Source organism: Taudactylus pleione, unplaced genomic scaffold (genome assembly GCF_031769625.1).
Source record: "Taudactylus pleione unplaced genomic scaffold, aTauple2 ptg000082l, whole genome shotgun sequence".
In the NCBI taxonomy this organism is placed as follows: Eukaryota; Metazoa; Chordata; class Amphibia; order Anura; family Myobatrachidae; genus Taudactylus; species Taudactylus pleione.
Genome location: NW_028284484.1, coordinates 1457724 through 1482803, shown reverse-complemented (window position 1 = coordinate 1482803; position 25080 = coordinate 1457724). Strand labels below are relative to the sequence as shown.

At 43.1% G+C, this 25080-nt stretch overlaps 1 protein-coding gene across 9 annotated transcripts in view; it reads left to right on the top strand.

Annotated features, from left to right (window-relative positions):
* The window catches only part of RERE (arginine-glutamic acid dipeptide repeats), a 355792-nt gene that overhangs the window by 259045 nt on the left and 71667 nt on the right, over positions 1-25080 (top strand). The window contains exon 1 of one of the 9 annotated variants that reach the window (XM_088468177.1): positions 21196-21404. The exons of 7 other annotated variants lie outside the window; for them this stretch is intronic. In XM_088468177.1, the coding sequence (XP_088324303.1) occupies positions 21379-21404 (26 nt within the window). In that variant the 5' untranslated portion in view covers positions 21196-21378. Of the gene's footprint in view, positions 1-21195; positions 21405-21456; positions 21775-25080 lie in introns of those variants that run through there. One more of the 9 variants, XM_088468178.1, reaches the window with a different exon arrangement.

Below are 25080 nucleotides of genomic sequence, written 5' to 3'. Positions count from 1 at the left end.
GTGTGTACACCTGAGAGATAGTCATGCGTAGCCATCTCGCCAGAGTCGTCTTATTAGCTGGCCATCCTCGTTTGTGAAAACCATATAATACAAAAAGGGCATCTGATTTTCTAACAGAGTTTGTGCACTCCACATAGATACGGAGAGCATGGACTATATCCAGGGAGGCTTCACCTGCAGAAAGATCTGGAGCCTGAAGGTGGTACTACAATTTCTTCATTTTCGTGAAAACTGGACACTACCTTAGGAAGGTAACCCTCCTTTGTACAAAGAACAGCTTTATCCTGGAGAAAAATTTAAAATGGAGAGCGTCAAGAAAGCGATGCCAAATCAGAGACTCTGCGAGCAGAAGAGATGGCAAGAAGAAAGTTTCTTCGCTGTCAACCACTTCAAATCTCCAGAGTCTAGAGGTTCAATTGGGGAAGCTTGTAGCCCCTTAAGAACCAAAGACAAATCCCACGGTGCTACCTGTGGAACAAAAGGAGGCTGAACTCGCAGAACTCCTTGGAAAAAAAATTGTAACATCTGGTAATGAGGCAATCTTCTTCTGGAACCAGACTGACAGAGCAGAAACCTGCACTCTCAAAGTGGCCAGGCAGAGACTGTTGTCTAATCTCGCCTGAAGAAAAGCCAGTACCCTGGAAATCCTGAACACCTTAGGATCATACTTCCTATGGGAACACCATTGACCAAAAGAATGCCAAACTCTGTAATAGATGTGGGCAGAGGCAGGCTTCTGTGCCCTAAAGAACGTTTGAATTACAGAACTAGAAAAACCTTTTGCTCTTAAGATGGAAATCAAGAGCCATGCCATCAAAGCCAGACGATCCTCTTCCTCTAAGCCAGATCCTGCCTTAGAGGAAGAGGATACGGACAGATGCAGTATGTCGGTGAAACAATGACGTCTGGGCCAAGCTGGAGCCACCAGTATTACTATTACGCTTTCCTGCTTGAATTTTCTGAGAACTCTTGGAAGGAGAGAATCTGAGGAAAGAGATAAGCCAGCTTGTAGTCCCATCTAACTGCCAGTGCGTCCACGAAGGCTGCTGATGGAGACCTGGACCAGTACCTGGGGACCTTGTGGCTGTGACTTGATGCCATGAGATCTATCTCTGGTACACCCCATTTGTATAACAGGTGCTGAAACACTCCCGGATGGAGAAGCCACTCTCCGGCATGTATGTCCTGGCGACTTAGGAAGTCTGCTTCCCAATTGATTACTCACAGTATGAATATTGCCGAGATGGCCGGAAGATGACATTCTGCCCAAATCAGAACCTTTTGTAACTACTTTCATGGCTGCGTAACTTCTTGTGCTTCCCTGATTATTGACGAGGGCCACTGTAGTCACATTGTTGGACTGAAACTGGACCGGCCTGCCCTGGAACAGGTCCTGTGCCTTATACACCTCCCTCAGTTCCAGAATGTTTATTGGCAGATGACTTTCCTGTTTTGTCCATCTTCCCTGAAAGGTGTGATGACCTGTCACTGCCCCCAATCTGCGAAGACTGGCGTCTGTGGAAAAAAGCACCCATTTTAGAATGGGAGCCCTTTGTTCATATGATCCTTTCTCAGCCACCACAGAAGAGAGCTTGACGAATCTCTGGAGTGAAAATGATCATCTGAGACATTATTAGATGATGCTGTCTGTTCCACTTGGAGAGAATCAAGTTTTGCAGAGGCCTGGAATGGAACTGAGCATACCCCACCATGTCGAAAGTGGATACCATTGATCCCAGGACCTGCATTGCTAACAGAATGGATACCCTTCTCTTGCGTAGCAGCTTGGGTATTCGTAATGACAGCGCCACAATCTTGTACTCTGGCAGAAACACAGTTTGTGCCCGAGAATCCAGCAATGCTCCCAGATGTACCATATGCTGTGTTGGAGAAAGTGATGATTTCTTCCAATTGATTATCCAGTCGTGCTTTTGTAAGCAAGCTATAGTCAGTTGAAGATAGCTTTGTAAAACAACTGGAGTCTGTGCCAATATCAGAATTCTGAGTCCCTGATGCCTGAGAGAGGCTGTCATGACCGCCATTATTTTAGTAAATACCCAGGGAGCCGTAGATAGGCCAAAGCCTGAAATTGGTAATGCTGCTGAAGGACAGCAAACCATAAAAATTGTTGGTGTGATGGTATAATAGGAACATGCAGATATGCTTCCTGAATGTCCAGGGAAACATGTAATCCCCTGGCTCAGTTGCCAAAATAATTGACCGGAGAGTCTCCATCCGAAACTTGAGTACATGGATAAACTTGTTGAGGATTTTTTTGATTTAGTATAGGGCGATAAGCCCCATTCGGTTTCTGAACCAGAAATAGATTGGAATAATAACCCCATCCCTGTTGCAACACAGAAACCGGGATTATTACCCCCGCCTGTAGCAGGGAGTGAATGGATTCCTGAAAGGCCAAGGCCTTGACCGCATTTGATGGTGGATCTGTGCAAAAGAACTTATGGGGAAGATGCCTCCTGAAATTGAGGGCATACCCCTGAGAGACCACTTCTCGGTCCCAGGCATCTGTTGTTTGATGCCAATAATCCGCAAACTGAAGATGTAGGCCTCCCACCCTGGAATCCCCCAGGAAGAGGCCCGCCTCATGAGTCCGAAGGTTTGTTGTCCTGTTTAGAAGCTGGATGTCTTGGCGGGCCGGACCTTTTAGTTTGTCGCCCTGTTGTCTTGCGAAAACTAGTCAACCTAGAGGAAGATTGTTCACTTTGATTGTCCCTGAGGATGGAATGACCGAAAAGAAACCTGCTTAGACTTTATAGTCGTCGTAGATGGCAGAGCTGCTGATTTTGAAGCCACCAGAGTAGCTATAATTTTACCCAACTCTGCTCCAAAAAGTACCTATCCATAGAAAGGTAAGACTTGTAGCGCCCTTTTTGATCCTCTAACAGCTTTCCAGGATCTCAACCAAAGGGCCCTGCGTGCCACTAATGAATCTGCTGATGCTTTTGAAGCTAAAATTCTAGCATCTACCGTAGCGCTCTCAGATAGGAAGCTGCTTCCCGTATGTGGGAGATTTACATACTCTGTTCTCTGGTAGCATTTGGAAGAGAGTCTTCCAATGACCCCATCCATTCTTCAACAGCTTTGGCTACCCAGGCTCCAGCCATAGCTGGACGAGTAACCGCTCCAGATGATTAAAATATTGCCTGAAGACATGCTTAAATTTTTTTATCTGTGGAATCCTTCAGAGAAGATGCTAACGGATTAGGCAATGTAGTATTTCTGATTAAATGCATTACATGATCATCCGCAGTAGGAGGTACCTCCCGCTTAGTACATACAGAAGCTGGGAAAGGGTACAACAATGTTATTATGTTATTCACATAAAATTGTTTATCCGGATTACCCCATGCCTCATCCATAAGTTCTGAGCTGTTCAGATACAGGAAACTCCGTCTTGACCACTTCCGGTGGTGATTAAACATTTGAGCCTTCTTACTGTGAGCTGGTTCATCATCCTGAATATCTAGGATTGATTTAACCGCCCTCACCAAAGAAGGAACATCCACTGTGGGCGGATGGTCCTCCTCCCCCGAGCTAGACCCTGGAGAAGTGGTAGACCCTGATTCCTCTGATGATGCGTCTGAATCCATATATTGAGCAGACTGATAAAAAGATAACTTGCACTTAGGCACCTTAGTAACTACCGGTCTCCTTTCAACATTAGATGGTGCCATACTCTGACTAGAATGGCCATAAACATCTTTCCAAGAAGGATGCATAGGAGGTGCAAACATAGCATTCTGTGGACACGCCATCCAAGGAGGCATCGTGGGAGCAGCCATTCGATCCACAAACTGCTTCATTACCTGGGACAAAGAGGATACCCAAGATGGCTCTTGTCCAGAGACAGGTAAACTAGACTGGTAAGGTGGCTCTTTATAACGGACAACACACAAACCATCCTTTACTTCCTGAGAGGACACATAGGACATATGTGATTTACATGAAACCAGCACAGGGGGCTCCCCCTCCAGTTTCCCTTTATCTATAGACATGTTCATAAAGGTAATAAATGCAATGCTATATGACAACCTTCACAAAATCTCAAATGAATACGAAGTACTCAAAGAAAAACCTCCACCCCAAAGGATGGAGAGAAAAAATAGTAATAGTTATAATTGACAGACAGAAATAAAGTGTCAATAGCAGCTAGCAAACAGTCACATACAATGCATATGTAATATAATTACAATGGACTCTAAATCAACCACACAAACACCAGGAATTGTAGGATATAGAGCCCTGTATACCTTAACCACAGGAGAGGTATACATGGAGACTGACCCAAACTCTCCTGAGACCCACAGCTACAGCAGCGCACTTGTGCGTCTCATATACGTGGAGGATAGGCAGAGCAACTCATATGCGCAAAACCTTTCGTAGGGACTGCGTCTGGGGAAGAGCTGCCGGGGGAGCGCCTACCTCCTCTAAGCTGCGTTAACCCACCAGGTAAGCTGGCCTCGTGGCAGCAGAAGCGTCTGCTGCTGTTCCCCGGCATCAGACGATAAGGCAATCCCGGGCCCTGACTACAGCAGCTACTGGTGCGTCTCTGACACCAGAAGCAAGGAGTACCGCATGCGATTCCCTGTAAGCGAGGAACTGCCTTAACTGACATCTCTGTGCATCCGGTTGCAGTCCAGGTCGCAGCATTGCTGCTAGCAAGTTCAGCCGCGACCTGTCGAAATCGGCCCGACGGAGGTAGATGGAGTCGCAGTATATGCATCTTAAGTAAAACTTAAAATAAAAGCTTAGGACTGCCTGAGCAGTGCCCTGTTACAAAGGTGCATCTTGATCCTGCCGCACCTAACGAACAACTGAAGGCCTATGGCTAGGGGCGGGGTATAATATGTAGGAGGACCCAAGGCATCCTGGGAGATGAAGCTTTAACTGTTTGGTGTCTGGATCTTTCCAACCATAATATCCCCATGGGATCCCTATGGACCTTGAAGAAGAAAGGAAATCTGCTGCTCCCTTTTTAAAGGGCACTGAACTTTCAAAAATACGGACAAAAGAGCAAAAATAAGGCGTTGCTGATTAACGCTTAATAACTGTATATCGTTAAAATATAAAAGAATTCAAATAAATGCCTGAGATTCTGCAGCTATCAGACATAAAGTGCATGAGCACAGTGGCTATAAAAGGTATCTACCCACCCTTTTTAAATTTTACTGTTACAAGATGACATTTATTCCCAGTAATCACCACAAAGTACTCAATAATATGCAAAAAAAAAAAAAGTAATCCAAACATTTGTCAAAGTTTTCTTAATTGGGAACAAAAACCTGAAAATAAATGATTGCGGTAGAATTTCTCCCCTTGCTGTATCCATACTAGATTTCCTCTGATGTTGCCAACTTTCATCACAAGTTACATAAACAGTTTTTGGCGGCCGGCTGTGTGCAGGTAAGGTGTGTCACATGATTGCAGCATATATATACCTGTATCTATCTGTGTGAGCTCCCCCAGATAGTTATTGCACTAACCAAGCAAAGGCTACAAAACCAAGACAAAAGCGCATTCCAATCAATTTGGGGGCAGTCATTGAGAATTACTAAACAAGAAAAGGTTACAAGAATATTTCCAAGGCATTGAGCATACCCCGAAGCACAGTTAAGTCCATAAAAAAAGAAAATGGAGAAAATATGGAACAACTATGAATGTGTCCAGAACAGGCCATCCTCCAAAATGGAGTGTTCTGGAGAGCAGAGCTCTGTAGTAAGGTAGACAAACAAGGCCAATGGCAACCCTAAAGGCGTTAGTCTTCCATGACATTCAGATGTTTCCTCACTTACTGATTGTCCTTATGCCATATGGTGCAAGGTGGCCAAGTCACACGGGATGTGGCATGCAGAGAGGGGCTGTTTGGTGCGACTGAAGTAACAGTAATAAAGGACACATCTGTAGATAGGAGTAAATTTGCAAACTCTCATCAATTACCAGCTACAGTTTGCTGAAAGACAATGACCATGTGGAGGAAGATTCTATTCTCTGATGAGACCAAAATGTAACTCTTCAGCCAAATTGCTAAATGCTATGCTTGGTGAAGACATCACAGTGAACACACACAACATAAGTGAATGCATTAGTATTCTCACAGCCAGAGCGAATACTTGTTAGAACCACCATTTTGAGCAATTATAGCTCTGACTCTCTTTGGGTAATTGTTTATCAGTTTAGCACATCTAGACACTTCAATTTGAGCACATTCTTCTTGGCATATTTGCTCATGGTCAATACGATTGGATAGTGATTATTGTTGGACAGCAGTTATTAAATGTTGCCACATATGCTCAATTGGATTGAGATCTGGGCTTAGACTAGGCCACTTCAGAAGATTGACCTTCACTGTGTAATGCTGGGTACACACTAGACAATATGTCGTCCGATCCGACATATTGGGCACATAGTCTAGTGTGTACCTGCTATGTCACTAACGATGTGCACTCCCGCGCGTGTTAGCTACATACTTCGTCGGACCTACATGCAGATCCGGCGGGGGATGTCGTTAGTGAGGCATGGTCCGCTCCGTCACTGCTGTGTGTACGCACTTGTTGATGCCGGCTCCCCCGACGGGTTCCGTCGCTGAAGATGTCAAGCACACTAGACATAGTCTAGTGTGTACCAGGCTTAAGACTACTCCAGTGTGGCTTTTGCTATAGTCTTTCGGTCATAGTCCTGTTGGAAGATGCATTAAACTCTCTAAGTCCAAGTGTTCTTGTAGACTTCAGCAGGTTATTTTCCTCTTTTACATGAGCTTTCTGTTTGCCACAGAGAAGCATGCCAATAACATAATGTTTCCACCACCCACGGCCAGTCCTACCATTAGGCAGCTGCCTAGGTTGCCGGGATCTAAGGGGTGGTGCCACTGAGTCTGCCTATCACATAATTAAGGATGTCTCTCAGAAAGATAACCTTACTGTACTCAATGCAGACAGGCGGCTTGGGAAATTCACCTTAGTGGCTGGAGAGGGGCTAATTTATGGTGGTGGGTACAGTAGGCTGAAGTTTTGCCTAGGGTGCCAAGAAACCTTGTGCTGGCTTTGCCACTACCATGCTTCACTGTATAGATGATGATTTCTCTGTGATGTGCACTTCAGAGATCCACATTGCAAATTGTAAAAAGCAATGACAACTTGTTTTTTTATCTTGGTAGCATATCTTTGTGTGTAACGGGCGCAAAGCGTTGGTACACAGCTTTACATGCGACCGAAAGTGTGCATAGATTCCAAGGTTTGTTAATCAGCTTAAGTTTACAAGGAACACTTGAAAATGACTTGTAGTCTCAGCAGTCTAAGACCCCAGGTATCAGAAGTGTTCTTTACTTCTGCAGCATTTCTCTACTATGCTAGATTTTATCAAGCATATGACTTCATCAATTCCCAGCATTACTTCATCAAGCATGCACCAATCAGCTTGCGTGTTGAATCTGTGTATGCCCACATGTGTATGTAAAGAAACCGTTTTGAGAGGAGAATCCAAAATAGTCCAATATGCCGAAACTTCAGTTTTGTTCGTAATTTATATACATAAAAAATACATACACATTTGCTTTAGACAGCCTTCAATATAATGTTTTATCATATGATGGAAAACTAATCGTGCCAATTTGAGACGTGTAGCTGAAAAAGTAGACCGAAAATAAACCAGACGGGGAAGAGGGCTTCACATTATTTCTACAGTGTCATTCAGTCCTTGAGGGGTAAGGGTACAAAGTCTGAAGAGACCAAATAATTCTATTACACCAAATCTTAAACTCCATTTTGTCATTTGCATCTGCTTTATCTCCCTAATGAGAGAAACGTGAAGATCCCCATTTTGAAGCTTAGAGAGATGCTTTGGTAAACTATTTCCTCAAGTGCTTCCGAACATTACATCTGTTTTCACAAAACCGTGTCTGCGTGGAACGTATAGGTATGCCCCACATTTACATTTTAAGAGAGAAACGACATTCAGACATACAATTAGGAATATTTTCTGTTGGATATCATTCCTCCATGACAATTCATATAAGTTCATAACATTTCTGTTGGTTAATTAGGCAACATGTATAACATTTCTGCCTTCCTCATTAACAACTCCTTTAGGGCTCAAAGGCAACCAAAAGGGTAAAGATGTTCGTTTTTGTTTTTTATAATGAATATTTATAAGAGCTCCTAAAGAGTTTAGAAACGGGTTATAGCAGAGTGACCAATTTCATCATAGGGGAATTAATCTCAATAATCAGAGGAAAAAGCATTAGATTTAGTAAACCAATACAACGGAATCGGTATGTAATACCGCCGGCCGCATGGAAATCCCGATCGTCCCCAGGTAAGTATGAACTAACCTAACCGACCCCCCCCTAACCCTCCCTTAGGGGTGCCTAACCCTAATCCCCCCTCTAAGTGGCTAAACCTAACGCCCCACTTCCCCGCTGCCTGAACCTAAGTCCCCGGGGGGGGGGGGGGGTGCCTAATCCTAACCTCCCCCTGGGGGTGCCTAACCCTCCTGGGGTAGGCCCCCCCCCTGCGGCTGTCCGCTCGCAGCGCCCGGCATCCCTTCAATCGGGATGCCGGGCGCCGATCTCCTGGCGTCTGTGAAATGAGCGGCGTCTATATCTAGGCGCCGGTAATTTCACCCACGCTGGGATATGACAGTCAGTAAGCCGGCTGTCGGTATGTCAGCCGGCTTCCCGATTGCATCCCAATACAACAGGTCTGTCTTTACATCATCTGTGCTTCACAGCCAACAATGTCATCCTGTCTGTCTTCATAACCTCCTTCAAATACTTGTTGAGAATCCACTTGGAGTATTCTTGTTCTCTGGACGCCTTGTACACAGCTGCAGCTTGTCTATGAAATCTGTATCAGTAGAGCAGTTCTGATTTAAGCATATGAAGTGACCCTAGAATGTTATACCTGCAAATCCTGTGGTGGCTACTTATAAAATTAAGATGGTTGCTGAAATCGACCTCCTAATAATATAGGATTTGCTAAATAACTTGGCAATCCTTTTCCAACAGTGCAATATCCAATTCATAGGCATATAACTTGAGTGCTAGTGAATTTCAAACCAAAAGAATAAGCTTTAATGTGATAGGTATGAGGTAGAGAAATTGAGAAATGATATAGTCTGCCAGAGTGAAGTTCAGGAACCCATCAAAATTCTACCTGAAACTATTTAGTTGGATTGAAAAATAACTTAAGCTTGCGTGCAGGGCCCTCATACCTCTATGCTTGTAGTTATTATCCAGTCTTGTTTTATTACTACTTTGTCTGTAAAGCAAAACTGAATTTTCTGGCAAGTAAATGTTAATAAACAATAACCCGTTCCCACCTTTATTGGAAGGTTCAAATATAATCTCATAATTATATTTCAAAGCTTTAATTGCCTTATTTTCTTGTGATCATTGATTTTCTCTAATAAGAAGTTTGGTAGTGCTATCACCCAATGATCTAATATCTCAATATGTGATTTGTAAAAAGCTTTTTATATAGGAGCCACTGTAATTTTTGCTGGCTTATGGTATCTATAGTCTGTTTCAGGGTGTTAGTATGGTAGTGAATTTAGCTTGTAGTTTCCACTGGAGAGGGGACTAGTTAGTGATTAAGTATTCTCTGTACAGTGCTGCGTAATATGCTAAAAATTAAATTAAAATTAATAAATTTAAATTATTATGATACTCTATGGGACGCAAACTGAGTGTTACCATCCTGAGCAGTGTCCTGTTAATGGGCTCTTTAAGGGCTGGAGTTAAATACCCCTGGGTTAAAGAATCACTTGAATCTTTAGAGGTATCCTTGGGGGCGTGCCTTAGTGCATGGTAGTACCCCTGTTTTAGTCACCTCTAAATGGGTCTCTTGGCTAAAATCACAAACTAAGAATACAAGCTACTTTTATTTAATTGTACTATTCACAAATGTATATAGAAATTATTTTAAACTTGTTGCAATTAGACATACAAATCCCATATTATTGATCTTGAGGGTGGCATATATATCCAATGTATAAAGTCTATTGAATCCCATTGATTGGACCTTCTGGGAGCCTGAAATGCCTGCTTTTACTGACGCAACCTTATGCTATGTACAATATATAAAATTATATAACTTATGTCAAAATTGTTTAATATACTGTATACATTTGTGAACGACCTGGGGTTGGGAATGACACTAATAAGTTGACTAATATCCGTCTTCTTCTAGTGTGCTTCGTATGGTATCTTTATGGGTATTGCTCTCATTTTGTAAGTGTAGATTTCATGATATGTGTTGTGTATCCTTTGTTTTGGTCATGACCTAAGAGGTTGCTAAGTCACTTAATGACAATGATGTCCTAGTTTACAAAGACTGATGCATTGCTGGCAATATTTTATTTATATTTCACACGCCCCTGCTGTCTTTCTTATGTTGGTGTACCTGCATGCCTCAAGGGAACATTTTATTGTAAGTTTGTTAAGACAGGTACTCTTGGTACTTTATAGCAAATTGTGTTATATATTCTAAACAATGCAGAGTCTCTTAATTTTGTAAACCTCTGTACAAATATGCTTAAATTAGGGAGGAAAAATGCAACTATACTCCCCAAACCATGAATGGCCATGTGAGCCGCTGTTACTTTACATATAGGATGATAGGTGTTTGAAACATGAGGTTAAACATTACATATTGGTGCAGCCAGATTGCAAGGGTAAAATGTTTCTAGTGGGTCTGAGTAACCCAGTCACACATCAGTGTGGATCTATGGTCAGGGAGAGTAGTTTGGTTATAAAAAGAGAACACATGTCAATTTTGTGTGATCTAAAGAGGTGAGTTGTCATGTGACGTTTAGAACACAAATGAGAGCTGCAAATTGTGCAGAGCGGTGGAGTTTAAGGAATATATTTATACAAGTGATTTGCAGTGTGTAAATACAACGTGGCCATAATTAAAGTTTTCCTATTCAGAGCTGTCTTCAACTCCCAACAACTTGGCTGAATCCCAGTTAATTAGTCAGTATATTAAGGCGCGGGGAGAAGGATTCAGTAAAAATCTGCCGATAGGGCAAAATATGACGCAATATAAAATGCATGAAAAGGTACCAACAAATGAATAACTAAAGGTGCGTACACACTGTACGATTAAAATGCACGATATGAACGCTAACGATATCGATCATATCGCTAACGTTCATATCGTGCATATTTCGGTGCCTCCAACCCACCAACGACCTGCGATGCGCGGGCACGTATGGACGATAAATATATCGTCCATCGACCGCGCTTGCAGGCCAACCTGGTCAATATCGACCAGGTTACTATAGGGACCCGCGGGTCGCTGGCCGTCGGTGGTGTGCTGATCGATATCGAACATCCAGCACACCCGGGAGATCGTTGAGTGATATAGTTATCGCTGACAGTCGTCCTGTGTACGCCCCATAAGTGAAATCTAAAGTTAAATGTTGAAATTTCAGGTAATTTCAGTTTCTTTCTTTTTCAGTTTTTACAAGAGGAAAATTAATTTTAAGTTTCGCTTAGACATTCATTTTAGTTTTTGCTTAGACATTCATTTGTTGGTACATTTCATGCATTTTTCCATGTAGAGCAGCATATTTTCCCCTATTTGCAGATTTTAGTTTTCACAGAATCCTTTTCCCCGTGCGTTCAATAGTTTACTTACAAAGCTTGATGGCATTCTGCCCATTAGATAGAGCTGCAAACAGCGACGTTGCATTTTATTACAGAAGTACTGTACTATGAAAAGACACCACTTTGATTTTTCTTGATAATTTGGAGTCTTCAAAGTTTTTGTGCAGTTTTTTTTTGTGTGTGCGATCAGAAACTCTAGCTGGGTGCACACAGCCTGCCATTTATCTCAAGCTTCAAGAACCATTTTTAATTTAACCACACGTGTGAGGCCAGATTTAATCGGTCCGGCCAATTAGTCCATGTAGCCAAACTGATGACTATGCTATTCCACAGATGACTTCACACACACTCATACAATCAAATGGCCATCTCCCAACTGGATTTTTGGGTATGTCCAAATAACAACCAAACAATGCAATTTTTTTTTTGTAGCAAGCCAGGGATTTCGGGAGCATATATACACACATTGTCAGTTAGTATGCAGCCAACTTTTGTTGTTTTTGAAATTACCCATTGCAATGCAAATCATTGTGATACAGTTATTAAGCCCAATATTTTAACATTCATCAGTGCAGTTTTGTCATCTGCCCAAACTGATCTCTGATCCCTATGTCTCTGCGTTGAACAAGTTTTGTATGGTATCTGGTCAGAAGGTCGACTGTAACCATGTCAACAATCATAATGTTAACATGGTTGAAACTATCGACATGCTTCATGTTGACATCCTCAGAATGTTGTCATGTTCACAATCTCAATATCTGAAATGTCGACATGCTGAGGATGCCGACTGTTAGGCACTGGTGGGAGAGGCCGGGATAAGGGGTTTAATACTCACCAGAACCCCTGGTTTAATACTCACGAGGCTGGATGAGTGGCCCATCACTGCTAAACTGAGGGGGGATATTCTAGAATGATCCCGGAATGAAGACCTAGAATATATGCCTCTCACCTTGTAGAATGTTCCGATTGTACATTAAGTCATTTGTTGCTTGTTTACTTATTTGTCTATGTACTGTGTATGGTGCTGCGGATCATTTGTGGCGCCATATAAGTAAAGGATAATAATAGATTCCCATATGTACGCATCATGGGTAAGCTCTGTATTACTTGAGGGTATCTATTATCTCAAAAACTAGAGCCAATTCTTTAAATTTTTTTTAATTCAGCAGCCTCAAAATACTCTAAAGCAGACCTATCCAAAAGGTAGGTCGCGATCTACCGGTAGCTCACGGGGCATCCGCCGGTAGATCATGATCAACTGAAGTAAAATAAACATGAAACGGAATCTGGAGCCTCAGAAACCCAGCTCTCAGTAGTGTAGCGCGTGGGTGATATCATGAAATCACCCACGCGCTGTGAGTAGCCTGCCACTGCTGCTTCCACCTGCCTGACCCAACAGAGCTTGCTGAGTGTCATGGTGAGCTGCTGCCCCACCAACACAAAGGCTCCTCAAAGCACTAAGCACATCCCCGGACTGATAGCAGCAAACTTTCTGCAAGTGAAGGAGCCACTCCCGGAGGTAGTGTGTGGGAAGTGATTGTGTTCTATGTGCGGGAAAGAGGCTGTTGGGTGACACTGCCGGGGCACAGCCTCCTCCTGCTGTGGTACCATGCCGCCTCAAGCATCTTCTCCCAGCCGCACACACCGACACTGAGTGACTGACTGATTTATTTATTTTTTAAATAAGACAACCCCTTATATTATTAAGCAGTGGAGATAATTCCAGTTTATTACAAGTCTACAGTATGGGGGGCAATGTAAGAGATTACAGATTTGTGGCAACCCTGTACACCTCAAAATGACAATGTATTTTATGTTTTATTTTTTGTGCTTGTCATTTTTGTTTAATATTACTGTATTTTATGTATGTCAGAGCTGTTGACTAATACTACTATATTTTATGTATGTCAGATGTTTTATAATACAACTGTATGCTATGTATGTCAGAGTTGTATAATACTGTATTTTATGTATGTCAGAGTTGTATAATACTGTATGTTTTGTATGTCAGAGCTGTTTAATAATACTACTGTATTTTATGTATGTCAGATGTATAATACTACTGTTATATATGTCAGAGCTGTTGTATACTACTACTACTGTGTTATGTATGTCAGAGCTGTTTAATACTACTGTATTTTATGTATGTCAGATGTTTTATAATACTACTGTTATATATGTCAGAGCTATTGTATAATACTGTTTTTTATGTATGTCAGTTGTATAATACAACTGTATGTTTTGTATGTCAAAGTTGTTACATAAAATACAGTAGTATTAATGTCAGAGTTGTATAATACTACTGTATGTTTTGTATGTCAGAGCTGTTGAATAATACTACTGTATTTTATGTATGTCAGAGCTGTTGTATACTACTACTGTTTCTTCATCGGGTCCATTGGGATCCACAGGGATACCATGGGGGATATTATGGTTGGAAGACCAGACACCAAACAGTTAAAGCTTTGGCTCCCAGAATGCCCCAGGTCCTCCTCCATATATACCCCACCCCTAGCCATAGGACTTCAGTTTGGTGTGGCAGGATTCAGATGCACCTTTTGTACAGGGGCCTAAGCTTTAATTTTATGATTTATTTTTCTTTGTTTTCTTGAGTTGTCAGTACTAAGCATTGGTATTAAGACGCACGAGCTGCGACTCCATCTACCTCCGCCGAGCCGCAACATCCGTAATTGTGCTGGTGATTTCTGTGTTGCTGAGCTTAGCTAGCAGAAATGCTGAGACCTGGACTACACTGGATGCTTGGAGATGTCAAGATGTCCTCGCTTGCGGGGAATCTCGCGCGGCAGTCTTTGCTTTTGGTGTAGATGCACCAGAAGCCGCCGCTGTAAGTACCAGGGATTGTCCGCATCCTTACTACACCAGCCCGGGCCTTATCGTCTGATGCCGGGGATCAGCAGCAGACGCATATCTTCTGCCACAAGGACATCGTACCCAGTTGGTTAAAGCAGTTTAGGGAAGGTAGCGCTCCCTCGGCAGCTCCCCCCCAGACGCAGATCTGATAAATAGGTTTTGCGCGCCTGGGTTGCCCCACCTACTCTCCATGTGTATGAGACGCTCATGCTCCAAGGAGAGCACCTGGTAGATGTTGGTCTCATGAGGGTCTGGGTCAGTCTCCCTGTATACCTCTTCTTTGGTTAAGGTATATGGTGCTCTATATACTACTACTATTACTTTGCGTTGCGGTAGTAGATTTTGAGCCCATTGTAATTATATTACATCTGCATTGTATATGACTGTTGCTAGCTGCTGACTATGATTTATTTATGTCAGTTATAACTGTCACTATTACTTTCTGAGTGCTTCACATTCATTTAGAATTTGTGAAGGCTGTCACAATACTTTGCGATTGTTGCCTTTACTTTAAACATGGGAAGCAGGAGGGGGGAGCCACCTGTCTGTTTCATGTAAATCATGTGCGGCATATGTGTCCTCACAGAACATAAAGGAGAGGTTTGTGTGCTGTCTGTTTTAAAGAGCCACCTTACCAGTCCGGTTTACCTGTTAGACAAGAGCCATCTTGGGTTGCTTCTTTGTCCCAGGTTATAATGGATCATGTGGTGGATCGTTTGGCTGCTCCAACGATGCCTCCTTGGGGTGTCCACATGTTTTCACCTCATGGGCATTCCTTTATTAAGGATGTTGTTAGCCATTTTAGTCAGAATATGGCGCCAGCTAATGTTGATAACAGACCAGTAGTGACTAAAGCACCTGAATGTAATTTGTCTTTATCTCAGTCTGTTCAACATAAGGATTCAGACCGCATCATTAGAGGAGTCTGAGGATGTACAGGATTTCTCTCCAGGATCTACTTCTGGAGAGGAGGATCATCCATCTACTGTGGATGTTACTACTTTGGTGAGGGTGGTTAGATCAGTCCTAGATATTCAGGATCATGAACCAACTCATAGTAAGAAGCCTCCAATGTTTAATCACCAACAAAAGGTGGTCAAAACTGGATTTCCTGAGTCTGAACAGCTCACTGACTTTATTGAGGAAGCATGGGGAAACCCTGATAAGCGATTTTATGTTGATAAGAGAATAAAATCATTGTACCCTTTCCCACCTTCTGTATGCGCTAAGTGGGAGGTACCTCCTACTGTGGATGCTTATGTAACGCATTTGATCAAAAAGGCTACATTGCCTGTTCCATCAGTTTCTTATCTGAAGGATTCCGCAGATAAAAAGATTGAAGCCTGTCTTAAGGCGATTTTTTTCATCATCTGGAGCTGTTACACGTCCGGCTATAGCTGGAGTCTGGGTAGCTAAAGCAGTAGAAGAATGGATTGGGGCTTTGGAAAATTCCCTACCGAATGCTACCAGAGAACAGATGATTAATATCTCCCATATACAGGAAGCAGCTTCCTATCTGGGAGGAGCTGCAGTGGATGCTGGAATCTTCGCTTCTAAGGCATCAGCAGCATCCATAGTTGCACTGGAAGTCTTAACTTTTCATGGAAAGGTACTCTTTGGAGCAGAGCTGGATAGCATAATCTCTTTTCTGGTGGCATCAAAGTCAACAGATCTGCCATATACGTCATTTAGTAGAACTAAGCAAGTTCCTTTTCAATCTTTTCATCCTCCGTGGAAAACCAAAAGACAGACTTCTTCCAAGCCGAATAGTTTTCGTAAGTCAGTGGTCGTGCCAGACAAGACGCTCAGCTTCTAGGCCAGATAATAAGCCCTCGGCCTGATGGAGAGAGCCTCCTCCTGGAGGATCCCAGGGTGGGGGGCCGACTTCTTCTTCAGTTTGCGGATTGTTTGCATCAAACAACTACAACTGCCTGGGTCTGAGCAGTGGTCTCTCAGGGGTATGCCATTACTTTGAGGAGACACCCCCACCAGAGATTTTTTGCCACACAGCCTCCATTGGATGTGAGCAGGGCCTTGCCTTTTCAGGAAGCAATTCACTCCATGCGGCAGGCAGGGGTGATAGCTCCAGTTCCTATTTCTCAACAGGGAAGGGGTTATCAAATCTATTTCTGGTCCAGAAACCAAATGGGGCATATCGCCCTATATTGAATCTAAAAACCCTCAACAGGTTTATCCATGTTCCCAAATTCCGCATTGAAACTCTCCAGTCAATTATTTTGGCTATGGAGCCGGGAGATTACACGGTTTCCCTGGATATTCAGGATGCATATCTGCATGTTCCAATTATCCCATCCCACCAGCAATTTGCTGTCCTTCAGCAACATTACCAATTTCAGGCTTCACCCTTTGGCCTTTCTACAGCTCCCCGGGTATTTACCATAATAATGGCGGTCATGACGGCCTATCTCAGGCGTCAAGGAGTTCGAATACTGCCATATCTGGACGACCTTCTGACATTGGCACAGACTCCGGGGGTGTTGCAACAACATCTTCAGCTGACCATAGCCTGCCTACGAAGGCACGGCTGGATCATCAATTGCAAGAAATCATCACTTTCTACAACACAGCAGATGATTCATCTGGGAGCATTGCTAGAGTCTCCGGCACAAAGGGTGTTTCTGCCAGAGGACAAGATTGTGGCATTGTGAATGCAGATACACAAGCTGATACTCAGGCAAAGAGCATCTATTCTGTCAGCAATGCAGATGCTGGGATCAATGGTATCGACCTTCGACATGGTGGGCTATGCTCTGTTCCATTCCAGCCCTCTGCAAAGGTTGATTCTCTCCAGGTGGAGAGGACCGTATCATTCAATACGGTCCCAGATGATCTTTCTAACCTCAAAGGTTCGTCACTCCCTCTTGTGGTGTCTAAAAAAGGAGCATCTATACAAAGGGTGCCCATTCTGGATTCCAAATTGGGTGCTCCTCACCACGGATGCCAGTCTTCGGATGGGGCAGTGACAAGTCATCACACCTTTCAGGGGAGATGGACAGATCAAAAAAAGTCAGTATTCCTAAATCGCCAGGACATACACGCCGGAGAGTGGTCTCTTGGTCTCTCCATCTAGGAGTGTTTCAGCTACTGGTAAACAAATTTGGGTCTACCAGAGAGAGTTCTCAAGGCGTCACGCCACAACCACAAGGTTCCCAGATACAGGTCCAGGACCAGAGACCCATCAGCAGCCTTCGTGGACGCACTGGCAGTAAGATGGGACCTTAGGTTGGCGTATTTCTTTCCTCCAATTTCCCTGCTTCCAAGAGTTCTCAGGAAATTCAAGCAGGAAGGCGGAACAGTAATACTGGTGGCTCCAGCTTGGCCCAGATGTCATTGGTTCACCGACATATAGAATCTGTCAGTAGACAGTCCGTATCCTCTTCCACTGTGGCAGGATCTGCTAACACAAAGTCCCTGCCGACATCCGGACTTGCCCAGTCTAGCTTTGATGGAGTGGCTGCGGGTTCAGCCTCCTTTTGTTCCACCGGCAGCACCATGAGATTTGTCTTTGGTTCTTATGGGGTTACAGGCGTCCCAATTTGAACCTTCAGACTCTGTAGATTTGAAGTGGTTGACAGCAGACACACTCTTTCTTCTTGCTATCTCATCTGCTCGCAGAGTCTCTGATTTGGCAGCGCTCTCGTCGCTCCCCATTTTTGATTTTTCACTAGGATAAAGCTGTTCTTCCTACAAGGGAGGGTTACCTTCCTAAGGTAGTGTCCCGTTTTCACGTGAATGAAGAAATTGTTGTTCCAGCTTTCCAGGCTCCAGACCTTTCTGTAGGTGAAGCCTCCCTGGATGTAGTTTGTGCTCTCTGTATTTATGTGGAGCGTACAAATTCTGTTAGAAAATCAGATCTCTTTTTGTATTATATGGTTTTCACAAACGAGGATGGCTAGCTAGTAAACAGACTCTGTCGAGGTGACTACGCATGACTACACAGGCTGATCTCCCTGTCCCAAGCACGGTGACAGCGCATTCTACTGGTTCTTTAGGGCCATCGTGGGCATTCAGTCGTGGTGCCTCTGCTGAACAATTATGCAAGGCAGCCACGTGGTATTTGTTCACACTTTTCTTAGGTTCTATGCCTTTGATACTTTTGCTTCTCAGGATGCTTCCTTTGGGCGACGAGTTCTCCTTTCTGCTCAGGAGCGTCCCCCACCCTAGGGGAACAGCTTTAGGACTTCCACATGGTATCCCTGTGGATCCCTATGGACCCAGAAGAAGAAATATAGAGTTATGGTAGACGTAGACAACTCCTTTTCTTCGAGGTCCACAGGGCACCCACCCTGACGCACCTGGCTTCATTGGGTGTTTTTCTTTTGGTCACAGATTCCCTCATCTTGTGTAAGAGTGTTTCTGCTGTATGATTGTTCTTCCTTCTCCTGCCTTTAGGCTTGCTAACTAGACTGAAGTCCTATGGCTAAGGGTGGGGTATATATGGAGGATGACCCAGGGCATTCTGGGAGACAAAGCTTTAACTGTTTGGTGCCTGGTCTTCCAACCATAATATCCCCCATGGTATCCCTGTGGACCCTATGGACCTCAAAGAAAAGGAGTTACCTAGATAAGTCTACCATAACTCTATATATTTTATGTATGTCAGTTATTGTATAATACTACTGGATTTTGTGTGAGAACTGTTGTATACCACTACTGGATTTTATGTATGTCAGAGGTGTTTTATACTACTGTATTTTATGTACAGTATGTCAGAGCTGTTGTATAATACTGTATTTTATGTATGTCAGCTGATGTATAATACTGAATTTTATGTATGTCAGCTGTTTAATACTACTGTATTTTGTGTGAGAACTGTTGTATAATACTACTGTATTTTATGTATGTCAGAGCTGTTTATGTACAGTATGTCAGAGCTGTTGCATAATACTACTGTATTTTATGTTTGTCAGAGCTGTTGTATAATTCTATGTGTTATGTATGTCAGCTGTTGTATAATACTGTATTTTATGTATGTCAGAGCTGTTGTATAATTCTACTGTATTTTATGTATGTCAGAGCGGTTATATAATACTACTGTATGTTTTGTATGTGAGAGCGGTTGGAAAAACAAAATCAGTGCACTTGTGTGAAGCATAGTGCCTGTGAGCCTGATTTAGAGGTGGACTCTGGGTATGCACGGTTGCGGTTTCTTACGGATCTACATCTGAAAAAATATGCTGTCACCGTCTAATGCCAGCAATCCCATAGGTAACTGCAATTGTTATTGTCCAGTTAGATTTTGCAGTAACAAAAATAAATTGCTCAACAGCGCAAACATCGGCGTAACGTCCACCTTTGAATCAGGGCCACTGACGCTTGTAGATCACCTCTCAGTAAGTGAACAAAAAGTAGATCCCAGGTCACAAGTCCAGCCACCCCTGCTCTAAAGTCATTTAAATATCCTTGGGAAACTAAACTGTTTATTGGGTAAACTGAAACAGATGCTAATGGTGGAAAAATGTATCAATAGTTTGTGTAATCTACACGTGACCATTTTAAAAAATGTTTCTCTTTCCCTTTGTATTGTGTGTAATATGCCACCATGTTTCCAGTTTGCTTTACATTGTGTCATATATTGGTTACTTTAATAGAAAGGAAAGGATACCAAATTTGTACGTTGTGAAGTAAGACTTTGTGCCCTTCACAGCTTGGAATAAACATGTTTATGTATTCTGTTTGTGCAGTAATAATAATATGGTAATTAACAGAGCTGCCCTGGTAGGTCACACAGTACTATGGAAATAGCTATCCAGACAGAGTACACAAGGGGTCTCTATGTCTAGCACGGGCAGCCTCAATATTATGGGTTTCAGAGTCTTTATATCCATTGTGCTGCTGTTGTATTTCTTATGCATGAAGTGTACTCACATTGTATAGTATTATAACAAAAATGGCTTTGTGTATTCCAAATGTATACTCTTGTTGTGTACCTGGTTTTGCATATAGCTCTTTTTATTGTACCAAGCTGTGACTTGACATGGAATGCTGTGACTTGTAGTTCCACACGACTGGCATGACATATGCTAGGACAGCTAGGTTGCCCATAAGAGCTGCACCCATCGCCCATATACGTGGTGAGCCGGCTGGTTGGGGTCTGGGTGCTACATGTTAATGTGGTGAGAACCGTAATTGTTTCATTAAGTCCTCCTTGTCCCCAACACACTCTTCTCCCCGTCCCACTGTGCTCAGCGCTTTACTTGTGTATAAAGACAGCTGCTCATGTACTGATGGCGTGGTTGCAATATGCCACATTGGCTTACTATTAGTAGGACATGTTATAGTAGGAGGACCACAGACTTGATGTGTCCCTGGCATGGTGTATGTACTGCGATTCTGCATGCGGCGTGTTGTATATGTGCATCTATCTGTCAGTGGTGCAGCAGTGGGAGCCTGAGGCGCCGTCACTAGGAGATCCCCCTCGCTAGGGCCCCCGCGCTCTCTGTCTCTCAGTATGCCGGGGAGAGGTGCAGTCACTGGCTGCTGCTGCCGCTGCTGTATACTCTGCTGTATTTACGGAAACAGCAGGGCTGAGATTGATTGCGTTGTAGGAAGATCTGTGGCTAAGACGAGAAAGGAGGAGGAGGGTGGGGGGCTAGAAAGGGGGGGGGGTGTGGGGGAGTGGACCAGAAAGAAGCAGGAGGGGGTCACAGCACATGCTCAGTGCCTGCAGTCAGAGGGGGGAAGTTTGCAGCGCTGTGCGTGGAGGCTGAGGTCATAGCACAAGCTCAGTGAAAGCTCTCTGAGGTCTCTGACTGCATGTGCCACCATTTTGAGTAGTTAGAGTAAGAAGAGGGGCAGAGTTTAGAGCAGGAACTGCAGGCTGAGGGATCCAGGCAGAGCCAGCAGCGTCTGTGCTAGTGATGGATGACCTGTTCAGTCCCTGCAGGTAGGAACCTGACATCCCCGGCCTCCCGCACTGCTGCTGCTTGCTGCAAGCTTGTGAGATCTTTCCCATGGACTCTTTTCCTGCCCTTGTCTCGTTAATATTGCATGTCACTGCAGAGCCGTGCTGCTGTTACCTGTGTGCAGCGCGCTGTGCTGTGCGCCCGTCCTCCTGCCGCTGTCAGTGTAAGCCGAAAAGCGCCGGGACCCTGCAGGGCAGCGCTGTGGCTCCCAGGTTGCATGTTTTGGGCCTGCAGTGGCTGTTTAGAGAATGTTTTCGGGAGGGTTGGAGCCGGCCGGTGATTGGCTGCTTACAGATGTGGGTGGAACGTTTGTGCCTTGATTGAGAAGTCTACTTCCCCAGGGCTAATGATGTGAGTTACTGTGATAAGTATCCCCCTACATCTACATTACACTGCTTATTCACAGCCCACTGCCCCCTGTGCTTTACCTGTATCTTTCACTTAATGTATCTATTTTTTCCCCTTTTTTTTTTTATACTGTTAATTTTGCAATTTTTTACTTTATACTAAGTCTATTACATAAAAAAAGCTCTCAATGAGTCTTCACATACATGAGTTAATGGTTTGATTGAACTGTGCCAGGTTCCATGGTTTATGCACTGCTATCTTGAATGCCTGTAAATTATGTATAGACTGGAGTTTGACTCTTGCAATACATTTGAAGTGATCTTGCAAAATTTTCTACTGTCCGGTCTGGAATGAACTTTTTCTTGGTTTACATCTATAAATATTAAGAGTATAAGAGTAGACTGTGCATTATGAAAACGTTTGAAATCTAAATCTGTTTATTTTGAAATGATTTTTGAGTGTGTAATATATACAATGTAATTTAACACAGATTTAATTAAATCCTGTGCAAGTAAACTGAACAAGATGCCAAAATAAACAGGGTTTATATTCACAATCCCAGCTTTAAAGTTCCCCGGGTACATCTGTCTGAAAATAAGTTTACAAAACCGCTAAAGATGTTGAAGAAAAGGCTTTAATCATGGCATAAGACTATTTCACTATGCCCACTGAACGTCCTGTCTGTACACCTATTAGAGGGTGTCTCTCTATAGCATAGGACAACAGGTTACACTGAGAAAGTTCACATGAAGAAAACTGGTCAGATTTGTAACCATTATTGTTCCAAATGATGTGTTTTCTTATTGGACCAACTTGTATTTTTAGTTGTTCAGTAGATATTTCTTTTGTAACCAGTGATGAAAACTTAATGCTGGTAGTGTAGCTAAAACATTAGGTCCCCCATGCCCCTGCTAGAGTTATATGATGATAAAACCTATCTACATAAGACAAAGTGGTAAAGATTGTCAGAATGTGAGCGGTTTGTGTTATATGGGGTGGGTTTATCTCCAGATGTAATGAGAATAAGGTTGCTCTAGGTGTGCCAATAAAGTTATTGCATTTTAAAACGTATGAATCTTTGTCACTTCTATCATGTTACCTGTATATGCTGCTAAGTGATGTTGAATACACTGAGCTTGTGGTTATTGATAACTCATTGTTTCCTAACCATACTTGGGGCTTTCCTCTATGCATCTCTTCCTCCATCACATTACATTTATCTATGCTTAGGTAGGAATGGGATAGCATTAAAACCTGGCCTGTTGTGTGTCAGTGCCCACAGGTACACATTTGTTGTAGTGCAGTAGCACAGGTGTCTTACTGTGGCTTAGGCAGTTCTTATTGATTTAGGTGTCTTGTTATCTGACTCGCATGTTGTACAGTAAGGTACAGTCTCAGCCCTAATGTTTGCTGAGCACTCGTTCTTACACACCTGCTGCAGGCAGACAGGCTTATCATTTGCATAATTTATATGTGACTGTCCATGTTTCTCATTCTGCCTGTTGTGCAATTAAATAGTGTTTAAGGCTTCTGTGTTCACTCCTTTGCTTGTTCATTTGTTTTTTCTTAATAAATATCTTATTGCATTAGTGATACAAAATGCTATAGTGGGGTGGAAAGTGCTGGTGTTGTAATGCAAATACTGTAGTATATATTTATATATGCATTTGTGCACATATAAATTTGCACATACTACTGTCATTGCAGCTTCTTGTTAGTAACCCAGAAGCTTATCACATTATAAATATTCTGCTGGTACATAAAATCTGACTACTTCTGAGCTACCATGAAATATGCATGTTTTCATCTAAAAAAACAAAAACAAATGCCCTTTCAATAGGAAATAGTAGTTTTAAATAGAGGAGTGGCATGTAATGTGCTTTATATTACATGAGGAGGTGGCTGCATGGTTTATATGTAATATAAGGGTCTGTACATCTCCTGCTGCTGCCATTTCACTTCCTCAGCTCCTCTGTCCAGCGCGTGTTTACCTCAATGAGCACAGTGTTTCCATAGCAACCAGCATTTTTTCAAAGGGAAGATCTTGTCATTTTATATAATTCGCTGCAGCTGAAGAGGGCCGAAATATTAAGTTGTTGCCATGGAAACGGCTTTGATAGATCAGTTTCTTTTGTATCATTCTGGTATTTTTTTTTTCTTCCTCCCCCCCCCCCCCCCCCCCAATGAAATGCTGTAGTCCAGGAGTGTAGAATTAACACCTTCTTCACAGAACGTAAACCTCTCTGCCTGTGTCGCAGCACCACACGTGGCAGTGGCTAGTCTGTGAAGCAGATACATTATTAAAGCCACCACACTGATATTAGATCACACTCTGGTTTCAATGGCAAAATGCAATATTCCGGTCTCCCTCATCTTAATGTGACACAGAACCCCGTGAACAGTACCTGCATTTTTACATGCACAATCTTTTTACAGTCCATACATTGTGTTAATGGGAACTGTAAATGGCAATACCTCCATACTACCAATTTCTTCTTTCCATATAACCTTGTTATATTTTGTATATATAACATATATACTGGACTCTATTAGGCATTATAAAATATTTAGAAATCACAAGCTTGCCCTTTTTGATATAACACATGCATTGGTGCAGTTAGACTTTATCTGTGTGTGCGCGACACTGTGCGTATGTAAGAAAAACTCACCCTAGGCATGGTTTGCTAATGAACTTAGGGCCTGATTCAGAGCCGCTCGTAAGCGGCCGCTCGTTCGTTCCGAGCGATGTTTGCCCAACTGCGCATGCATACGGATCGTAATACGCATGCACGAACCAGTCAGTGCGGCCGAAAATCGTTTGTTCGCTAAATAGCGAATGCCTGCTAATTTGAGTGACAGGAGGAGGCTTATGTGGGTGGTAACAGGGGAAGGTGCTTGAAAACGGGGAGTGGAGATCAGAACGCAGGCGTGCTTAAAGGTCAAAATGGGCATTTTATGGGTGTGCATAATTAATACAGCAGCGTCATTGACCACGTCACTGGGTTATTTTATAGTCAGAACTGCTCGCATGATTGCAGTAGGAAAAACAAACCACAAGAATAGCGAGCAGTTCATACGCTGGTCGATGTACTCGATTAATCTAATAAATAGCGGACATGACGTAGGATGCGAGCGGCCAGGGGGCGTAGTTTCCAAAAAAAGACCGCAAGTTTTGTTCGCTCGTTCAGACCTAGAGGCGTGAACAGACCGCAAAGAGCGAACGGTTCATTTGAATAGCCACCCCTTTTTTCAGAACGAACGACCGCACATAGCGTCCGGCTCTGAATCAGGCCCTTAGTGAGTTGCAGT